At 36.7% G+C, this 23,180-nt stretch overlaps 1 protein-coding gene across 1 annotated transcript; it reads right to left on the bottom strand.

The window, feature by feature from the left end:
- Positions 1-17,281: 17,281 nt before the first annotated feature.
- LOC147477306 (G-type lectin S-receptor-like serine/threonine-protein kinase At4g27290) lies at positions 17,282-21,532 on the bottom strand. The gene is made up of 7 exons (XM_086585964.1): positions 20,235-21,532; positions 19,238-19,378; positions 18,997-19,155; positions 18,690-18,899; positions 18,364-18,601; positions 17,931-18,081; positions 17,282-17,819 (listed from the first exon to the last, which is right to left on the bottom strand). Exons 1-7 carry the CDS (start codon positions 21,493-21,495, stop codon positions 17,526-17,528), a joined length of 2,454 nt encoding a protein of 817 aa, XP_086442090.1. The 5' UTR covers positions 21,496-21,532; the 3' UTR covers positions 17,282-17,525.
- Positions 21,533-23,180: the final 1,648 nt, after the last annotated feature.

Genomic DNA, 23,180 nt, shown 5'->3' with positions numbered 1-23,180 from the left:
CACTTGGACGGTCTTTGACAAACGTTGTTCTTCCTAAAAATAAAATGAAATTCGAATCTATTAAAAGAATTTGGAAACTTGACCTTGCTACCAACTGGCAGATGTTCATTTGCTTGCATCCTATTGCATCAACTACGGACACTCAAGAATAAAGTAAAGTTTGAAGCAAGAAAGTCCAACAATGAAAGACTGCTAAGACAGACTACAAGCCTATCTCATTCCACCAAAACAAACTTTCCAAGACCAATAGCAACCTCTCTAGCATTACAATCGACCCATTCGCAATCCCAATTTAAATACTCCTCATCCATTATCTCCTCTTGTCCAAAACCTTCTTTTCCAAAATCTCAAATCCCCTAAAAAATCTAACACCCCAACCACCAATAACAACAATCCCCCAAAACCATCTCCTTCTCCTCCAAGAGTCGGCAAATACAATGACCCCAAATTAAGAAAGAACAAAAAAGAAAAATAAATCATGTTCTCTACAACTACAAAATCATAGAAAAAAAAAAAAAAAAAAAAAACACACACACACACACACACACACACACACACACAACGTATTCTATTACCTTTTCCAGATGGTTCACTTCCAGTTTAACAACTTTTTTCTCCAAACAGACTGCACGCGGCAAAGTTCCACTTTCCCTAACAAACTTAACAAAACAAAATCAAAGAGATGTCATATGGTTATCGCTGCTACCAACCAATGTTTAAATTGGTTACAGCTTGGAGAAAATTGGCAGCAAAAAAATTAATAGAAAAAATTGATTAATCGAGAAACTGAAAATTAAAGGTCTAAACTTTGACGTGTTATTACCTCTATGTGTGAGAGGGAGAGTGAGGTGAGGGAGGAAGAGAGCGGGGGTGTAATAGTAGAGAGAGAGAGCGAGCAAAAGTGGGAGCTATAGAGGTAGTAGAGAGATGTGATTTTGTGTTTTTATTTTTCTATGCTTTCTTTTTTTGGTTTTTTACGAATTGTTTTTTGGCAATAGGGTTTATTCCCTCTTTTTTTCTTTTTTCTTTTTTTTGGAAACTCAAATTAAGCGCCAATGAAAAAGTAAAATTGGCGCGGGTCTTAACAAATTCGCGCTGAAAACAACTGACCCACATCATTCACAAAAAACGTTGCAATTACATACCTTATCTCGACGAAACTCTATTGTCGAAAAAGCTGTAGAAAGCAAAAGAATTGGCTACGTTAATAAATGTTGTAAATTATGAACAATTAGCTACGGTTTCTAAAAGCGTCGCTACTTATCCACCACCAACGACGTACAAAAGCGTCCATAAATATTAGATAGTATTTCCCACGCTCAAGACGTCGCCCAGGACATGTTTATGTCTTGAAAAGTAAATATTTGATTTTTATAAGTAATTTAATATTATTAGCGATGAAATAAACGTAGCAAAAAGGGATGATTTTATATGGCGACAATAAACAATTCGAGACGTACAAAAGCGTCGGTAAAGGTGTGTTTCACCTACGATTCTAAAACATCACAAAAAATATCGTCGCTAAAAAACTTGTTTGTTGTAATGTACACATGCATGTCTTATTGGTGAAATAATATTATCATCACATACGTACGGTAATAGTTCATCTATATACAATAGTATAAGAAAGTGTGTATACACAAGTATACATATCTAAAAAAGAATACACATATATTTTATTTATTTTTCTTTCTATTTCTAACTAATCACATCTACAAATTAATCTCTTATACTTTAAAACATTATTCACCCATTAAAGTGTACGAGTGAGGTGAGATAGTTCCTTTAACACAGAGGCAATTAGTTCCTTACTTAGTACGTCACAAAGTCATCAGTTAATGCAGCTCATTCAATATAGATTAAAATATCTCATTGTTTCTTGAATAATAGCATAACACTCAAATAAAAAGTTCACAAACATGTTGTCGAACTTAATCTATACTCCATGTGAAAATGAACACCAACAATAAAACAATATTATAGCAGCACACATCATTTTGATCAAATCTGTTAATAATTAACATGTAACAAATGTAACTACTCCTCATATGATAAGGAAAAATGAAAAGCATTTCTTATGCACCCCACAAAAGTAACTAATATAAATATACACATTACACATACAAACAAATCAAGAAAAATATTGACTCGCTTTATTTATGTATCTATTTTCTTTTCTTTGTAAAAAAAAATAAAACTATTAGCGGAAATAGTTTTGAAAATAATACTTCCTAAACACTACCCATAAACCACGATCCGAGAATCACTTAGACTCGCCTAAGTCTAAACTAACCAAATGCTCTGATACCAAACTGTCACACCCCGAATTTTGACAGAATTTGGAAAAACAATATTTGTTCCCGACTCTTCGATTTTCGAGGTGTGATGCACTCTCAACTCCCAAAAGCCCATAATCAGTTTAAATACGCAGATAATTAAAAACCAATAAAAATTTCAAATTAAACAAAAGTCTTCTTCATTACAAAAATTCACAAATAAGATTAGGTTACAAATCTCTTTTCAATAGCTCTTTAAATATAATTACAACTGAAAATATAAAACAACATTTGTCTCAATTAAAATCTATTACACCTTAAGGGAAAACAAAACATATCTTGAATGCGACGCTAATGCAAACCACAAGCAGCAACCAACCTTCTTCAACATGAAACCTGTCAAGACTTATCAACTATGTTTATTTAATAAACACACTCGATAAGTAAACATGCAAAATCGGTCAAGATTATAAACAATCTTTGGTGTGAGTAAAGTAAAACACACATTATACTTATACATATATATATACCCAATCCATAAGGCATTTAGTTCCTCCACCGAGGTGCCTTAACTTCCAACGACTAATACAACATTCTTAATTACAAAAATTAAGGAAGGTAGTTCCTCCACCGAAGGCCCTTAACTTCCCACTAACCACACAGCAAACCATACGCATAATAAATAAGGCATGTATTTCCTCCATTGAGACGCCTTAGCTTCCCAACAATAATACAAAGGCATTTAGTTCCTCCACAGAGGCGCCTTAGGTATTAACTAAACTAATCACCAGCCAAGCGTGTTCTATATTTACCGCATTTCATGCTCAATTACAGAGTGGGTCGTCTCTGCACAAGTAATTAGTTTGACCCACTCTTCTGCAAAACTATATACACTCATATATTTAAAGATATTTCATTAACCAACATATTACCATAATTATATTATTTAAGGCTTTCTATGCGTGTCCCTAAAATCATGTCGTATCTATGTCTTACCTAGTTTCCCTGGCTACCACAATCCCTACCCAATGCCGTACATGTACATCCACATGCCTCCCCTCACATAATGAACCGCTCCGTGCGCAGCTACCCTAAGCTGGATATCGCATACCAGGTAACCCTCACATGAAAGCCATTATGTGAGTACTGCCACTATTCGGCATAAAATATCGCGCGTCTCATTCTAGTTTTGCGAACGGAATAATCAATCCACTATTTGGCTACGCCAGAAGGGCCATTCAGATTCACTGAAATGCTAGAAGGGCCAATCATATCACATACGCCCATCACAAGGGCCAAATCATAAGAGTTGTGGTAGCTAGGTTCTAGGATTTTCATTACATAATTTATTCAGGTGTCATACCTTAGTATCTCATGACCATTTCACTCTATCACGTGCCAAATAAATTATTGCACTAAGCCACCATATTTGGGAAATCTCCAAAATAATTCTTGTTCTATCTCATGCCAGTATACTTAATTGTACTGAAGCTCAACGTTTCTCGTTATAATAAAATCCACATTATCACGTGCCACTACTATTCATTGCACAATATCCAAGCATCTCTATATCAAATCTCAAAACTTATTATTTTATGTGCCAATCATATATTGCACTACATCATATGGAATATATCAAGCCTTCATAAATACTACAATTCATTTAAGTAGCAACTCATAATAGTAATCAATTATATAATGTATTTAGTCAATATATTTATGTGAACTCAATTCACCATCAAAGGCACGCATTATTTCCATTTGTGCACAATATAAATAGTATATAAATAATCAAAATATAAGTCCATTCCACCAAATATCAAAATGAAATGGCTTTAAAAAGAAAGAACAACTCAAGTCCAAATATCACGCATAATTATTCGAGTCCAAATCACAAGTCAGGTCAAACTGATCAACCATCAAAAAGCCCAAAACTAAAGTCCATGAATCTGAGTCCATGTGTAGTTTAATTCTCATAAAAACGTATATATCTAAGTCTTATAAGAATTCCCCTCTTGTTACGTGCCAATATTTATATTCTTTACACACTACTCACGTCAAATCTTAATTAGATAATGACAAGCAAAGTTATACAATTTTCAACAATATTTTATTACTACATTTGTCCATATTCTTAAATATGTGAAAATCTAAAAAAGTCAACATTCCACAGTCAACGGTCAACGATCAATGGTCAACGGTCAATGTCAAAGTCAAACTGTTATTTTCATGTTCAACAGGTTCAGGGTCATAGCCATGGTTCATGGCTAAGGGCAAAGGTGCATGGCTCATGGGCTCATGACTAAGGAAATGGTTCGGACCCAACTAGCCAAGCCCAATCCCAAACCTTAGAACCCGACCAAAATAGTCTAAACTGGCCTAGTGAATCAACCTAACCCACTTTAAAACATATGGACCAAGCCCAAAACAAAAAATAGAAAAAACCGGTCCAAAGAAAGCTAATGTGAGCCGGCCCAACAACAAAATTAGATTTCGGCCCAGCAACTAATATAAAAACCGGCCCAAGACTAAAATAGATTTTTGGCCCAAACAAAACCAACCCACTTGGTTCCGACCCAAGCCCAAGCCCAACCAAGTCGTCTCCTTCAGCTGCTCCAACAGCCTCTTCCACCACCAGCCACCACCAGTTCCGATCGCCACCCCTCCAAACATACTCGAAAATAACCAGATTCAAAACCCCTACAGCTTTAATACAAACAAAAACCTCAAATCCTTAAATCAAAGCCCTTCATCAAATTCGCGCCGCCATTAACAGCTTCTACGAAGCTTCGAAGCCACTCTACAACACCCATACAAACATCACTAACCAACCTCAAACCAACAAATCTAACATCACAACAAAAAAGTTTGAACAAATCAAACAGGAGGATTTCGTTCTTTTGGATGGCGACGCCATTAACACATGTTCAGCACTAAATCATCCCCCAACAACCAATAACCAACCCTTACTCCAACCACAATTAAATCCACCTCCAACCAACAAAACAATCAACAAAATAAAAACGATTCTGGAGTTTGCACCACCATTAAGCGACCTCCAAGCTTCGACAGTACCCATCTCCAACACCCGATCACCCAAACCAACATCAAATACTTAACCCCCGATATCAACCACCAAAAATAACACAAAATAATAGTAAAAGTAAAATACAATACCTCCACAGTATCACAGTTCGACAGTATAGGACAGAGAAGGATGTTTAGGGCTCACGCCTCCATTAACAACCCCTTCGTAGTTTTGACAGTCTTATAATCTAACTAGTTTTAAACAAAAACGAGATGAATAATGACTGAAGAGAAATGAGCATAAACTAAACGGAAACATTGTACTAAACTAAAGTTAAATCTATCTCTGTGTACCGACGTGAAAATGAAAACTAAACTACTCACTTGTATTAAAAGCTCCACGAATCCCTCGTAGTCCGAATCGTCGCGCTCCAACACTCTAGCAAGCGAGCTTTTATCTCCGCCCCCATTTTTATTTTATTTTTATCTAAAAACCCTATTCTCTAGAAAAATATGTATATATACTTGGGTTTGAAACCTAAGCCCAACACAGACTCGGGCCCAGAAATCAGGCCCACATATCCCAAATCCAATCCAGCAAATTTTAAATAAATAAATTAATTAATTAATAAATAAATAAATACATATTTTAAATACGGGCGTTACAACATATATGTACATTATCATTGAATTAGAGAAGTTCTCGAAGATAAGCAATTGTGCATTGAGAGGATCCATATCGACAAGAATGGGTCGGATATGATGACCAAAGTTTTGCTGAAAGGCAAGTTTGATGTTTGTTGTGCTACCGCCGGAATGGTAGCACACTCCTCCTATTTATTTGGTAATGTATAGAGGTATCCCCTCTCATGGCTCAAGAGAGGGAGATTGTTAGGGTCCCTCACCATGTAACAAAAGTTAGTACTGACTTTGAAGAGGTGAAGGGGCGCACACCCCCTAATTTGGCCTAATTTGCCTTGGATAAGGGGTGCACGCCCTCATGACGTGAAAATAGACGACCCCATGGGATCGAATCTGAGAAGTTTGAACAATTTGATCACATCGTTCGAAACTGATGCTACTGGTTAAGTTTATGCAAGGGGCACACGCCCCCTAATATGCCTAGCCCAAGGGGCACACGCCCCCTTGCCGTGCACAGGTAGGAGTCCAGTTTTCAGCAGACAAATTGAGTTGTTTTGGAATTTTGTTTCACACCGAAATTTTGAAACTTATATATATGAAGTTAGGGTTGTTTACCCAAATAACATACAAGATATATAAAAAAGAGAAACCAATTTTGAGAGCAACTAAAATTGAGAGAAAACTCTTGCAAAGAGATAAAACTTGTAAGAAGAGATTAGTGAATAGAGATCTAGTAAGTTTGGAGAGGCTTGAGAAAAGTGATTATAATATTTCTTCTCGCACTTATAAAAGGATTTGCTCTTGTGGAAGTAGGCATCATTAGCTGAACCACATTATTTCTTGTATCTCATTGTGGTAAGTTTTATTTTACATTGCTATTGTTTTTTTTGTGATAATTAATTTCATAGCTTTGGTTTGTGATTGTTGGTTGTAGTGAAAGCTTAAATTTTTCGATTGGAGTTTAGAGTTCATATTCAAGCTATCTTAGTAGGGATCGATTGGAATTGTTTTCCCCAATAAGGACCTCTCATTTTCAATGAACAAGCAGTACAACTGCTTCACTTACCTATATTATAGATGCTAAGGTAAGTGCATTTATCTCTGATGGATGTTGGAATCGTTTGGTGCATGCCCTACCTGATAGCGATCTCAAGTCCTCCATCTTGCAAACTGATATAAATAGTTTGTTGGCTCTTGATAAAGTCGTTTGGACCCCAACTCACTCAGGGAATTTCACAACTTGGTCTGAATACATTGCTTTGAGAAAGATTAATGCCAAGGTAAAATGGTATAGGCTAGTCTAGGGTAAGTTAGTTGTACCGAAGCATTCATTTGTATGTTGGCAACTTATCTCGGATTCCTTACTGAGTCAAGATAGAATGGTGAAGAAGAAATTACTGGACAACTCCTTTTGTTGTCTTTATGGCCATGGGGCTATTGAAAATTCTAAGCATTTATTCTTCGATTGCCCTTTCTCTAAAACGGTGTGGTCAAGTATAAAGGCACAATTAGGGTATGGTAATGTGGTGATGAACTCCACACAAGAGTGGTATTCTATTTTCTCTATATGCAAGAACACCTCTTTTGATGTGGAGATTATAAAAGTGTTGGTGTGTGCAACTGTTTATGCACTATGGATAGAAAGAAATTCTAGAAGGTTCAAAGGCAAGTCGATGAGTGCTATGTTGATTCAAAAGAAGGTTATGCTAGATATGCAGGACTATATCCAAAGGCAGACCAAGGAAGTCCCAGATGTGATGAGGAATCGAGTTCTTCTAAGCTATCTAGGAATCCATGCTGATTTTAGGAGTCAAAGCATCACAAAATGCAAGTGGTTCAAGCTTGAAAGTGGCACTGCATGTTAAACTCAATACAGATGGCTCTTTTAACGTCTACATCTGTAGGATTTGGAGGGACCATTAGGGATCAAGACGGAGTGGTTCTCTTGGCCTACACAAGTAGTAACCACCACAATTCAGTGTTCTTTCAAGAGCTAATCGAGAGCTATTGATGCAGCTCTTGAGGCATGCTTGAAGATTGGATGTGTCAAAGTGGAGGTTTCATCGGACTCTATGCTAGCGGTACAAATATCTAAGGGATCTACGCCTCCCCGGCCCCCTAGTACTGCTCAAACATAAGAGAATCTATTAGGAGAAGGATGAGCTTATTCGATCATCTCTTGCAACATACACCATGGTTTCAAAGAAACTAATAGGGCAGCATACCTATTAGCTAAATTATCGAATGTAAAAGATGATGTTGTAATTTATTTTATCCATCCACTGAATAAATGCTTGCAAAGCATAGTGGAAGAAGATGCAACTGGTTGTATTTATGACAGGGTTCATTAATATAGGTGGGGGTCTACTTAACCCTATAACTTCTTCAAAAAAAAAATCCATTTTCGCTTAGCTGAAAGTATGAAATTTTCACCAAACATAAGTGTGAATAACCAAGAAAAGAGGGTTTTCTTTCTCTAATATTTGTTAACTAACATATGGTAAAGTCGAATGTACTTTCATACAAAATGTGAATATACATTAAAGATATATACCTCATGGGTCGGGTTCAACGGACATATTATTTTGACTCATAAACTCACTCACGTTGTAGGGCGTATGATCAGATGGAATCCAACGGTTAGAACATTAAAGAACCAATCCAGCTCCAAAATGAGATTGCTATTGGTTGAACCGGTTCTTACCGATCAATATAATTGACAAGAAATGGCCAGTCTTTTACACATGGCACTTTCCTCCTCTTCCCAAATCCCACTGTTCATAATCCCAAATCTTTTTGCTCTTTTTTGTCCCTCTTTATCTTCACAATTCCTTCCATATCTATCTATCTCCTTCAAAAGAACAAATGAATATAATAATCTCCACCATGGTGATAATAAAAGGAAGAACTTCATTTTCTTATCAAAACTTCCTTTCATTTCAAAATTTTCATGGGTAATTTCATGTTCTCCTCGAACAAGTGCCTATAAAGTAATTTAAGAACCTAATGCCAAATCACAATCTCCACTCATGCCAAACCACAAAAGGTAAAGCTCCACCTTGTCATTGAACTTATATGCTTAACCAAATCATACACCTAATTCATTACAGAAAATGATGCTTATGTGATATCAAGCATTATTAATACTCTTTGTAAAGGGGTGTTTTAGTATTCTTTCACATACAAGATCAGGTGGGGGAAAAGGGATTGATTATTGGACAGACCGAGTTCGTTCTATGAGCGAACTGTCTACGTATCTTTCTCTCGATTCTGGGGGGAAAGAAGAATCAGGTCTGGCGTAGTTCATATGGGAGGTATTTATAGATGGTGGAAGTGAATCTTAACCCAACACGTGTAAAGATCAATACAAATGTAAGGTGGAGATTGAGAAGGCGTGTGAGAACTGTGCTGGTAGGCATACTGTAATGATGGGGATTAGTAGCAGTGGTTAGTAGCTTGCGACAGTGATTTGTGTAAGTGCAGCTTTGGTCATGATTGTTTCTAGAAGATAGGCTGAGTCATGATATAGAACGATATGCGTAGTGATACGATCTGTTCTAGAGCGATCTCGTAGCTCGTGGACGCGTGCTAGTGACGTAGGTCGGAGAAGTAAGTCAGAGGTCGGTGTGGAATTCCCACTATGCTGAGCACGTGTTTGATATTCCTGAATGAGAATATCACTCCCTCACACTCTTGATTTCATTTGGTCGTCATCAAGCAATTAGTAAAAAGAGAATTATGCATTTAAAAAAAGTTGTATAACTCTTTATTAGGATACTTATTTAAACGAAAAAGAGAGAAAAAGTCTTAAAATGCATTGCTCCTTCCTACTCTTCTTCATCCCCGCATCCCTGTTTATCGTTACTAGATGCAACTGTAATTTCTGAATAGTTTATGTTTTGTACTTTCTGAATTGATTTTCTGTCTCTGCAAACGTGATTTTGATTGACCGGTTAATGATAGAATTGGTTCTCCTAAAAGCAAGAAAAAATCATTCGTCACTTGCCATGTCAGTCCACTACAAGTCGTTAGATCTGTTGAATCCTAGGGCCTACAGCATGAGTGAGTTTATGAGTCAAAATATATGTCCCTTGAACCCGACCCATAGCTCATATATGTATCCTTAAACATATATACAAAATATCTTATATATAATGCGGATAAGGGATTTTCCAATTAGTTTCCGTATTCCCGGTTTTACACCAAAGTTTTTTATTTATTGAAAAAAAAAAAAAACACCAAAGTTTTTAATGAGAAGGGTACCGGAAAGTTAGACAACCACATTATTTTTGCTCTTCACAGAAAGGGTAAAATTGTATATACACCTCTCCCTTCCATCACTAAACTTATAACGGAAAAAAACCCCAAACAGACGCACATTTCCATCTCTCCATAAATCACAACGAAAAAAAAAACGGCACACAAATTCTCTAAACTCTTTTTCATCGTTATCCCAACTCTCCTCATCACTCTCTCACACACAAATTCTAATTCACAAATTATCTTCAACGCTTTTTCATCGGGACTCTCCTCCTCATCGAAACTCACTCACCCGAGAAAAAAAATTAATGTTCGGTCTTCTTCTCGGGCAGCGAATCTCCATCACTTCTCTTTCTCAACTCTCTTATTCTGACAAACAAATTTATCCACATTCCTTTTGAATGTCAGAGGTACGTTTTTTTATTCTTGGGTTTTGAATTAAATCGGTTTCTTTAAATCTTTTCACACTTCAATTCGTTTTTCTGTTTTACAAAATCCAAATCTTTCGCAACGGCATCACGGAAACGGGCGTAGAAGAAATGTTCCAGAAAATGAACAACAAAAACAGAATCGTTGTATTAATCATAGAGAGATCGTTATCAAAGGCAGATCAATCAACAACAGTTATCTCCTTACGTTAATGAAGGTTTGTTTGAAACTTTATTCTTTGCCTCCATTTGGTTGGCCATTTTAATCAGAGACCCATCAATAGTCTATTCCCACGAATACGCGCTAGAAACGGAAGCAAGAATGCTAGAATTCTTGATGTTCCTCACCATCGTGTAAACTTAGGTGACATTTACTGCTATTTTCATGGACACTTTTTTATTATAATTTTGGTTATTTATTATCACTTACATTTAGCATGGAGATGTTTTTAACTATATATGTATGCATATGATAATATATTTTACAACTGTTTAATGAACTATTCTATCGATTTCTTATTTAAGTACACTTAACTTATTGTACCTGTACATCTCGATGAAGGACTGCCTGCGAAATCTTTTTTCACAAAAAACGGCATCAGTGTTATGAACTATAAGGTTCTCATGAACTATAAGGTTTTATGCATTGAGATGGGATGAAGCTATCTATTTTTCCATGTCAGTTTACTGCTTTTAAGGTTAACTGTTGCGTTATCCTCCAACTTCTCTTTACGTAAACATACATTGTTCATACACGTAGAATGTTTTTATTGGTATGCACATCTTTCTTATTCATAGTTGCTCTAGGCTCTGAAATCCAAATGTACGGTCTTTATCGATTTTAGAAAACCCTCAAAATCTCGAGCTTAGGTCCAACGTCAAAGCCATTTTTTTTTTCAATATCAAGTCATTGTTCCTATGGATGCTGACAATCGAATACGGCTCCATGTGCAGTTGATTTCATACTTGATATACGTCATATTAATATAAAAAATGTCCAATATCTCCGGTTTCTGCCCGGTGTTCTCACAAGTGTACAACTTTATGTTGCCCTAAATCTGCGGATGGCGGTCGGATATATACATCACTTTGTGCAAATGACATTTGTATATGTATGCCACTTTGTAACAACGATGGTGATGCTCTTTTGTTTCAGTTATACCGTTCCAAGTCGATTTTGTTGTTGTCATTTCTATACATATCATGATCTACATTACGTCCTTTTGAGGTTGAGTTGTGAAATGTTAATAAAATGAGTTGTTCTTCTCTCAAGCATTTTTTGGAATTAGTTTGCTCTAATTGTGAAATTTGAAGACAATAATAAGTAATTTTTCAACACTATCATTTGTTTCAGTTAATATAATATGATCGAGTAGCTGCAATTTATGCGGGGATAGCATCTTTTATTTCCTTAAAGTTTTTAATAATTGTGGGGAAAACAATTACATAGCATGTGTGTCAAACACTTTTTAGTATCTTCTACATTCATCTCTTTGATTGGCTTCCTTTTGTTTCACCAGACCCTTTTATTTGCTCATAACAAATTGATACTTAAGACTAAAAGCTTAAATAGATTATGCATCTTTACTCAATCTAACAATATCTTTGCTGGTTTCAAGGAGTAACAGATCCATTACGATATATAATGCCAACACCTCTTCCATCCACAAGATCGTCAAGGATAAGCCTTTGGGCTTTACAATTTAGCAAGGGGTTTTGTTCGGATCAAAACTTCGAGCCTTACATGTTGCCCGAACCCATAATTTGTGACAAGCTGTGGAGCTAAACAATTCAGTCACGAGACCTCTAAGATATGTTTTTATTTGAAGTTTTGTGTATATTTGACAGTTTTAGGGTGTGCTTCAATTCTGGGAAACATTTTTTTGAAATACATACATCAATTCAAAACTCAAAATATTGCTTTCAATATTCCAAAAAATAGATTTTCTAGCAGTATTTTCCATCAGTCATAAGTGTATAAAGTCAAAATCAGTTGAGGTTCCTTGAGAATATCCTTGAAAGTGGAATTAAAAACTGCTTTGTGAAATACAAGGGGAGATTGCAAGACTGTTATGTTTGTTCAAATTAGCCCAAGTTTTGCAGACTCAGTAGAGACCCTCTGTTCACTGATCTTTGCGAGTTGAATTCGAGGAGTTGAACATGGACCTGCACATAAACAAGCAGATACTCAGGAGTTGTTCTGGTACAAGCAGATGGTATGCTTCTCATATCTTTACACTAACAATATCAAAAGGGTCGTTCGTATCGAAGGTACTTATTCTTGATGGGAAGTAATGAAACTACAAAACAGCTTGCAATCATTGTAGGTGAGGTTTGCTGCTCATGAACAACTCTGCAGAAGTCTTCAAGAGAAGGTAAAGATAACGACTTCAGCACATCAATGAAATTATTTTTTATTTGTGATCTAACTAAAAGTTTTAACTGCTGCTCTTGCATTTTTGACAGACACGGGATCTCGAGAGTCAATTGGCTAAGGAGATGAAAGCTAGACTCCAACATGAAAATAGAGTTGCTGCTGCTTCAGCTAAACCCTCTTCTTCATTCAGCATTTTCATACCAAAATCCGATAGTCTGGACACAGAAAAAAGCCGCCACTTGGACCCTCCAAGTTGAGGCCTCCATTGAGGGGCATAACTAACCTTCCTTCAATGCCTAAGATTGATCCCCTGTAAAACAGGCACTGCCAATCGTACCTCACCATCAACAGATGAAAAAGAGACAATATTTCTGGGACAGTGAGAACAAGCAACACCAAACTCTGATACAACCAAGGCGAGTCTCAATTTCAGTGTGGCCTCCTCAAGCTTCAACTCAGACTCACATGTTATCTACAATGAAACTGGTTGATTATTCGACTATTTGGACCTTGATTCCCCAACCCAAAATGCGGGTCTCAATTATTGCTACCCTTTGCCCAGAGGCACACATGCCATCCACGGTGAAACCAATTGATTATGCAACTGTCCGGACTTTGATTCCGCTGCCCAAAAGGCGGGTTTCTCTTGCTACTAAGCGTCCAGGGTCATAGTTATTCCCTACAATGTCACCACGGAACACCTTAAAATCTCATATTGATACTGGTAGTGTAAGGGGTCAACTATCATTTGCAAGGGAGTCAAGAAAGATATCAAAGCTATTCCCACCAGTCTTGGAGTTGAAGTCGACACCAGAGGGAGAGGTTACTCCTATCACCAGCAGAGAAGCAAGTACTTAGAAAGTCCATCAATGCAAGTTAGCTCATGGAAACCGAAGCACCCAACAATGGTTGCATTGCACAGGAGACATTTCGTGTGGAGCCTTCTCAAGAAAATAAATCAAAAGAACAATAGGAAGTCAGGAAGTCATTGTTGTCTTCTAGAACCTCATATTACTAAACGTTGTTTGAAGTTTCGAACTGGTTTTCACATTCACCCACGCATGTAATTTATTGTCTTAAACATGTAAAGCTCCTTTGCTACATTCTAACTTGAGTATGTACCTGAAAGTTATGTTCAATAGGTTTATCAACAGTATTAATTAATGCATAGTTCGGTTGTTGAAATTTGATGCTTCTCAGGTCCAATGTTTTGGAAGCTAATTAATCTACATTCAGGCATGTGTCTTTTGATAATCTAGGTGACACTGAATGGATTGAATCTTCTCGATTCGGAGTTAGAAAATAGAGGAACAAGAACCGCAACTATAGTATGCATACTCAAGTTGTCTTTGGGCCTCTGAAACAATGGCAGTTGACGTCTCCATACTATTCAAATATAATATTTATTTGAATCGTCGAACAACAGCTAAACTCAAATTGATTGAAGAGGAAGCTCAACACTGGAAAATACACTTAGCGTATTGAAGTTGGTTTATGAATAAATTACATTTTTTTTTCAGTAACAAATTTGATAATAGTTATATCAATTTACACTTTCATTTCTTTTTTCAATCCCAATTGTTTCATAGAAGTAAAGAATTTATTGAACACAAATAGATGTAATATATATACAGACAAACAATGTCACTATTCCAATGTACTTGCGTTCCTTTTATTTTATCCACAACATTTCTTTAGAAAAAAAAATGTTTATCCCTTACTTATATTTATTTCGTAGTTGCACATGCCCGTTAAAACTAGTAAAACATGCTCACATATTCCTATGAGAATAACATAAACTACCCAGTAAAACATCATAACCTATGCAGAATAGAGTCGATAAATCTTTGCAAGATACCATGTATCCTTAAACCCATTCTTTTCATATAAAACCTCTACTTCTTGCCCTTCTTTGAACTCCATTCTCCTCTCACAAACTTCTGCATAATCACACTGTATTTTACAAACTGAATTTTACTCTTAGAATAAACAAAACCCTTTCTGGGATCATTTTATTTTATTGGTTTTAACTATTATTGTAGACTTTACATCCAGGACCATCCTAGAACCTCATATGAGTATGCCAGCGACTACGCTATAGACATCTCTGTTAAACTAGCATGTAAGTGAATCTATCTGTCAATCTCTTAAAAAACGGCCACACTTGCCAAGTACACTTTTTCATCTTTGTATTATAGGAAGAACTCTTCTGATTTCCACTGACTTTTGTGTTACCCATGCCATTCGATGGATGTTGGCATTCATGATTGTGCTGCAGTTACAAATGGGCTTTTATTTAAAGTAAGATAATGAATGAACTGCTTATTTGCCATCTGTTGGATTTTGGTTCTCTAAACATATGTTCATCCTAACTAAAACGTTGGTATATGATCTCATGACTAGGATCCTGCTAGGTTGAAAGCTAATGGAATAATTGTAGGATGGGGACAACAAAGATTGCTGGACTATGTAAAACTAAATTACAAAAATCCTGCAGCTATAATCCATGAGAATGGTAATACCATTAAACTTCCCCCACAACGTCTGAACCTTGAATTTTTTTGCTTCAGCTTAATAACACTAATATGCTATGTGGATCCAGATTGAGTTTTCACATGTTGCACCTTTTAATATTGCAGGACTTCTAATGACTAGCGATGACTCATCTAATTTAGCGACCCTTAATGACACTTTGTAAGAATTAAATTGTTACTGAGATATATATAAAAATTTGCATCCATCCATAAGGTATAAATTTTGTTTTGCTACACACTAACACACCTACTCAGTTCCTTTAAAAAAAATTTGCCTTAGTTTCTATTTTATGGATGTTAGAGAGCTTGGAAGCATGGACAAAACTGAAGCATTATCCAGCACTACCCTTTTACTAAGCATAAAATTTTGGTACCTTGGTAGACTGCTGAAAGTTTCAAACATGAAGTTACAAACACGTCTTAATTGTTCACTAATCAAACCAAACCACATTTTGCTTATAGCTTAGCATATTTATTAGATAAACTGTTGAGTTATTACCATTTTATACAAAGAGTTAAATCTATTCAGTCAATAAAAAACATGTACCAAAGACGTAATCCAGGACCTTCACACTCTAAATTCTAAATTTTTATTGCAGGAATGGATCAAACCTCGGGGGATACTTTCTGTGGTCCTTTCTTGATGTTTTTCAAGTAACGGGTGGTTACACTTCTCATTTCGGTCTTTATGGAGTAGACTTCCATGACAAGGAAAGAAGGAGGTACCCAAGGCAGTTAGTTGAATGGTATTCTACTTTGACATAAATTGCATTTCTTAAGAATGAAACAGATCCATGATTCCATGAATCGAATATGTCCTGCCATTGGTGAGCAATCTTTTAATAATGAGTTAGTACATAATGGCCCAAACCAACTAATTGTTTTACAATACTCAATCCCAGAACAATATATAAAATGGCCCAAATCAATCCATCATGAAATGCTTAATATATGGTTGACCAACTGATTATTATTTTGAAAAAGTGCATAAAATAGTTATTCAATCTAGGGACTAGGGAGGCAAACAAATATACAAATGAAAACCGTTAACTATAGTTATTCATGAAATGCTCGAAATTGAGAAATCCACACAGATATTCACTTCTTGCTCTTTATTGATGGCTTTTCTATTTGCTTACTTTGCATCAGTTGTTCATCTACGAATAGCATAGCCGCTTGACAAACTGCACTCCTTCAACATGCACTCTGCACCTTCTTCATTATCTTAATCAAGTGGAAACCTGAAACCTGCCAAAGTTATGCATGCACATCAAAGGAATGTGCAACTAACAATAGAGTGAGACAAATAAAATAACACTCCATTATTTTAATCATTCAATCTCCATACACATAAAATAAGTTATACATTATAGGGTGAACTAGTATTACCCCACTAGATGGCCAATTAGGGTCCCTCCCCCTCCTAAATACACAAAAAAAAAAATTCGGTCAACCCACTTTGACTTTTTTTTGTGTGTATTTAGGGGAACCCTAATTTCTCATCTAGTGGGGAGGAAATCCTAATTGGTTCATCTAGTGGGGGGTAATACTAGTTAACCCTACATTATATGGATAGCTTTGAAATAGTTATCTTGACACGTAGGCATCTCCAGGAGATCTATTATTTACACATTCAATTCACTCCACCTATTATATCAGACTTAATAGATCTATAGAACAAATATTAACAGTGTCCAATATATTTTTTCTAATAATTATATATTGACTAAATTACAAACAATTAAATATCTCTTTGAATATATTTACTTGCAACATACAAGAGCATCAAATATTGAATCGTACAAATAATACAACTAGCGTATTGAAGTGTTTTTTCCTTATTGTAGTTTTTGGTTAGACCTCGACCTATATATTAATCTAAACCCTATATGCGTTCATTCTTTTAATTTTCTTCACCCCAATTTTCTTTCCTAGCAACGTGCCCGTTTACTAGTATATATAATGAAGACAAACAACTCTTTTATCTAGTCACTAGTGACGTAATAGTTACGTCATTCCTAGTTAAAGCTTCATTTTGAGTCGCTGATAAGTCGTCCTGGACAAAAAATCCTGGTTGTTTAGGCCAAGGCAACATTAGACCATCAGTATCTAACATCACAAGCACGGATGACATTTTTGGCCTGTCCTTTGGGAATTTTTGCACACATAAGAGAGTCACTTGTATGCATTTTAATACTTCAGACAACGTAACTGGATCCTCTATTGATGGATCCATGAGTTCCAAGGCCTTGCCTTCAGTCAGTAAAGTCCATGCCTGAAACGAATTTGATTCAAGAATTCTAACGTTAAGCACATGCAAAAACAAAATTGTCTACAAGCAATTCAGTACACGAAATCGAAATAAGTTGTTTATCAGCATACTCACATGCCCTAAAAGGTTGAGGTGATGGTCAACGTGAGGAATATACCTGTTCGTCTTGCCACTTACAATCTCTAATACAAGAACACCAAAGCTAAACACATCGGATTTTATTGAGAAGAGGCCACATTTTGCGTACTCAGGAGAGATATAACCACTACATGCAAACATTCAAAAGAAGGTAAGTGAACTAGTAAACAGGAATCTAGAAGAGGGTTTCTTTAGAAGAAACTTGATGCTGAATACTGACAAGTTTAACAAGTATTAGAAAGTATTTGTTGACATCTCATAGAGAGGATTATTTTTAGTGGAAGCAATACAAAAAAAAAATGTGTATGCTAAGAGTCACATAATTCAACTCACTGGAACCAAATTGAAATAAAATATCAGAGCAATTTTAGTTTGCTGCAAAATCACCACTGGAAACCAAATTACTTACTATGTCCCAACCACCCTCTTTGTATTTTCTTCAGTTTGATCTCCCACAAAAGTTCGTGCTATGCCAAAGTCCGATATCTTGGGATTCATCTGGCTGTCTAGTAGAATGTTGCTTGCTTTGAGATCCCTATGGATAACCCTCAATCTTGAATCTTGATGAAGATATAGCAGTCCTCGGGCGATTCCAACAATGATACTGAACCGCCTCTTCCAATTTAACTTGACACTATTGGTTCCATCTGGCGGAATTCAAATTCAGTCACAGAAGGGATTTATTTAATTTCCTTTTTGAGCAATGAAGATATATGGAATCGTAGGAGAACTGACCGAATATAATGGAATTTAAACTTTTGTTAGGCATATACTCGTAGATTAGTATCCTTTCTTCTCCTTGAATGCAACAACCTAAAAGTCTGACTAGATTCCGGTGTTGGAGACTAGAAGTCAAAACAACTTCGTTTTTGAACTCTTGAAAGCCTTGTCTGGAATTCTTTGAGAGCTTTTTATTGCAATTTCTTGCCCCGTCGGTAGAACACCCTACAAATTAATGTCATAGGCATTAATCATCATATTTTACAAGTATACAACCAAAGTCATCAATTCTATGTAAAAAAGTTGTTGTGATTATTGGTATTTACCTTGTAAACAGGACCAAAGCCACCCTCACCAATCTTGTTTGACAAAGAAAAATTGTTAGTAGCAGTTGCAATTGTAGCCAAATCGTATAATGGTAACTCTAGTTCTTCTTCCAGACTTGATGAAGCTAAATCTTGATTGTTTACAATGTTTCTACCTGTAAAAGAGAAAAATTGCTAGGCTGTAGGTAATAAAATGCAGCATACTTGAAAATTCACAGGATGGTCGAAGTATTATACCTTTCCTATAATAAGTCTTGTTTAAAAGTATATATCCAACTATCAAACCAAAGACAAGCAAAGCCGAAACTGCTGGTAAGATAATCTTAATTTCGTCTGTGGGCTGTCGGCTTTCCTTCTTCTTGGACTCCTTATTGGATTCTGAACACAGACAAATGTCAAAGAGAGTCATCTGGAGAAGTTGTCAAAAGGTCATCTTGTATTTAACTGAAACACATAAATATAAAGGAACTAATTAAAGATATTGAAGTACAATGGAATGCCTCTCCAAGACCTCTGCAAAATCATATGGGTGGGTTCCTCAAGGTTATCAGCAAAAACTAGGCAAATAACACAAACAATTGGGCAGAAATTAGCTTGGACTTAGTGGATGCTCTGAAGCTTGATGCTAAAGAAGAATGGCATAAAGTGTGGATTGAGTCCGACGCTGCAGTGGTAGTCACAGCAGCAAAGGAGGGATCAATGCACTGGAAACTTAAGGGCATATTTGAAGCTAGCAGAAGAAGAATTGCAAGGCTGCACATCTCTGACACTAAGAGGGAAGCAAACTTTTCAGATGACTTGGCAGCTAATAAGCATGCTTCTAGACTTGATGAGTTTGAGAGTTTCTCTTGTAATGGGAGGCTCGCTATGGACTTGACAAGTTCATAACGTTGTATCCCCCCTTATGCTAGTTTTAATAGAATTCTTAACTTAGTCAAAAATAACAATGATAATATAGAATAAAAGAGCTTACTGCTTACCCATCTAGAATCGTAGTTGTATTATTTTTGTATATAAATCATCTAAGGGACATGGCTTTCTAGCCTCCTCCACCTTTCTGTACTTACTGGAAGAGTTCTTAAACTTCTTATTGTAGCTTCTTTTACAAAAAACAAATATGTTCTGATTAAACAGTAAGTTTGAATATAGTTAGAATAAACAGTATATTCGTATTGAATTTTTTCCATTCCTTCTTTAAAAAAAATGAGAGGGCACAAAACCAAGCAAATCGTACCTAGTTCCAGAGTCCCCACCCTTACGTAGAGATCCTGTCCTTCGTCATCAAATTGTTGAATATCAACCAAGTTATCAAACCAAAGTATACAACCACTGCTCGTAAGAATATCTGAATTAGCATAAGCCATGCAAGAGAAGTTTCTTAAGCACTCCGCCTCACAATCCTCGAGGTTTATACTCGTATTTAGCCAGTAATGCAGGATATCAGGTAACTGCACCCTAGGGAGCAATTCAAATTTGTCTTCCTTTCCAAAATTTAATTGCGGTATTGGAACACATCCTCCAGAGTAATTAAGCAAACTCCAACCTTTTGGAGATTTAGGTGTGTATCCATTCAGACATTCACAATCTGGCATGCTATTACTATAATTAAACTTACATAAAGTATTTTCTCCACACATATTGTAACCACACCGGTTAGTTTCTAGCGAGTACCAAAGGGACCAATTCTGAAATTGATAGTCCCAAGTTAGATGTTCAAAAAAACCATATGGATTCAATTCAAATCTTATGATTACGGAGTTATCTGCAGGTTCTTCTTCATAATAGACCTCGTTCTTGTTAAATATAAATGAAGGTTTATATAAAACACCCCTGAACTCTCCAGCACCACTAAATGAAATCCCATTATATGGCCCAATACGATTATATTTTATGGATCGCTTACGGACTACTATCTGAGGCAATAGATGATTTTCAAAACCAACAGTAAATTCTCCTTGCGAGGGATCGGTTTCACTCTTCCAGGATGTCAGATACCGGTTAAGACCATCGTTTAAAGTCCAACCCAGCTTCATGCCAGGTAACAATGTATTGGAAGGAAAATCAAAGCTTTGCCAGAGATAACTATCTGGATTTGCACTGTTGTTGTTACTCAAAATAAGATTTCCCGAATCCAAGAGCTCTGCTACAGAATCTGGAGCTGTACTGGATATATTGCTAGACCAGAGAAGACTTCCATTTCGATCCACAAGTACAAGATTCCCATGAGAATCAATCCTTGAGACTCCAGATGAATCCGTAAGTGGCCTGTCCTTGTTTGCAACCCAAACTATGTTATGACTGGAGATGTTCTTATACCAAACTCCCAAGTACCTGCTCTCATTGCCAAAGAATCCTAATTCAAAAACCCCGCCTGGCGAAGTTATTGTCTCTCCATCTGTGATAGACTTGTTTGAGGTTATGGTATTAGCTACAATGGAGTAGCTTGAGAAGATTGAGACATATAATAATAGAAGAAAACAAGGAAAGATTAGCATTTTATTTATATTTATTCAATAATTCTTGCTCATAAACTGAACTGGGAATCTGAGTTTCAGGGGTGCAAATACTTATAGTTTCTGCAATATTCATAGAATCATAAGTAGATACTGGTTATTAGTGAATGTTCAAACTTTTGGGGGGATCCTTGACCATGTCTCGCTTCTTCTCCATTGATAGCGAAAGCAGTAGAGGAACCCATTCAACAAATTCAATTATAATACTGCTAAGAATTGTTCTTGCAAGTAACTGATTAAAAAGCCATTCAAAAAAGAAATAAAATACATATTAGCCCGAGTACTCAGATTTTTCTATGCACGTAGAAACACATCAAGTCTTATCATCAACGTCTCAAATGATTAACTAATATATCACATCATTTCTGGAACTTGTGGTATTCGGGAATGACCAATGAATCATGTTCATATCGTAACCGTTGATACACATTGTTACGGTCTAGTTTGAACCTAATGGGCTTTGTAGGTCGGAGGAATGAATGGGGTATTAGGACGAAGTCCAAAGAAGAGGAGTACGCAAAAACCATAAAGCGGAGGATATCGAATAATTGGCTACGTGGGAGTAGCACAGTGGATGGATGAAAGCAAGATCAAGGGTTAAGCGTAGAGAGCGGAGGACCGAGTATAGCGGTGAATCTGTATGTGCCACGTAGTAGAGGACACGTGGGAGTAGCACAGTGAATGGATGAAAGCAAGATCAAGGGTTAAGCATAGAGAACGGAGGACCGAGTATAGCGGTGGATCTGTATGTGCCACGTAGTAGAGGACACGTGGGAATAGCATAGTGGATGGATGAAAGTAAGATCAAGGGTTAAGCGTAGAGAGCGGAGGACCGAGTATAAGAGAGAAGAGAAAAACCTAATAGAGGAAGAGGAAAAAACGGAGAGAGAGAGAAGTGCCAAGAAAAAGGAGAGGAAGAATTAGGTTAAGAAATTGGATCATAACATTGGCGCCGTCCGAGTGGACTGAACCCACGACTACGCCGGTTAAAAGTCACGGTGCTAAGAGAAGAAATGGCACCACCGAAAAGAAAAACAAGAGAAGATATAGAAATGGAAGTCGTTGAAGCAAACAGTAGAGAAGTGGTTAATCAAACAGAGGTGGTAGGAAGAGAAGCAGATCTGGCGGCGGTGGAGAGAATGAGAGAGATGGAGATAGAGATGGATAGGCTGAGGGAAGAGAATGGAAAGTTTAGAAGAGAAAAAGAAACAGCGGAGGCGAGAGTAGAAGGAAACGAAAAGGAAGGAGAGTCAGATGAAGAAGATTCATTTGGAGAACCTTTGCAGCCGTTAGACGGAGGCCAGATCCACAAATGGAAGGCGGCGGAATAGCAGATAGGGTTACTTTGCAACAAGTTCAATACATGCTAAAAAAGGAGAGAGAGACCATCCGACCAACACAGCAGGAGAACAGAGGAGTGGCGAACCAGATAATAACAGGACTGAGTCATAATCCACTAGCACCGGCGGAAAGAGCAACGGAGGTCCCAAGGTGATTTACACCGCCTCGGTTTGATTGATTTGATGGAAAAGGGGATCCAGTGCATCATGTCCAACACTTTCGCCAACAGTTGGCGTTATGGCAAGAAGATAAGTTCGATGGCTTATGGTGTATGCTTTTCCCGGTGAGTTTGAAAGAAGGAGCTTCTTATTGGTTTTACCGACTAC

The sequence above is a fragment of the Coptis chinensis genome, chromosome 9, assembly GCF_015680905.1.
Source record: "Coptis chinensis isolate HL-2020 chromosome 9, ASM1568090v1, whole genome shotgun sequence".
Taxonomy (NCBI): Eukaryota; Viridiplantae; Streptophyta; class Magnoliopsida; order Ranunculales; family Ranunculaceae; genus Coptis; species Coptis chinensis.
Note: the sequence above shows the minus strand (reverse complement) of the source record. Positions and strands in the feature narration are given on the sequence as shown.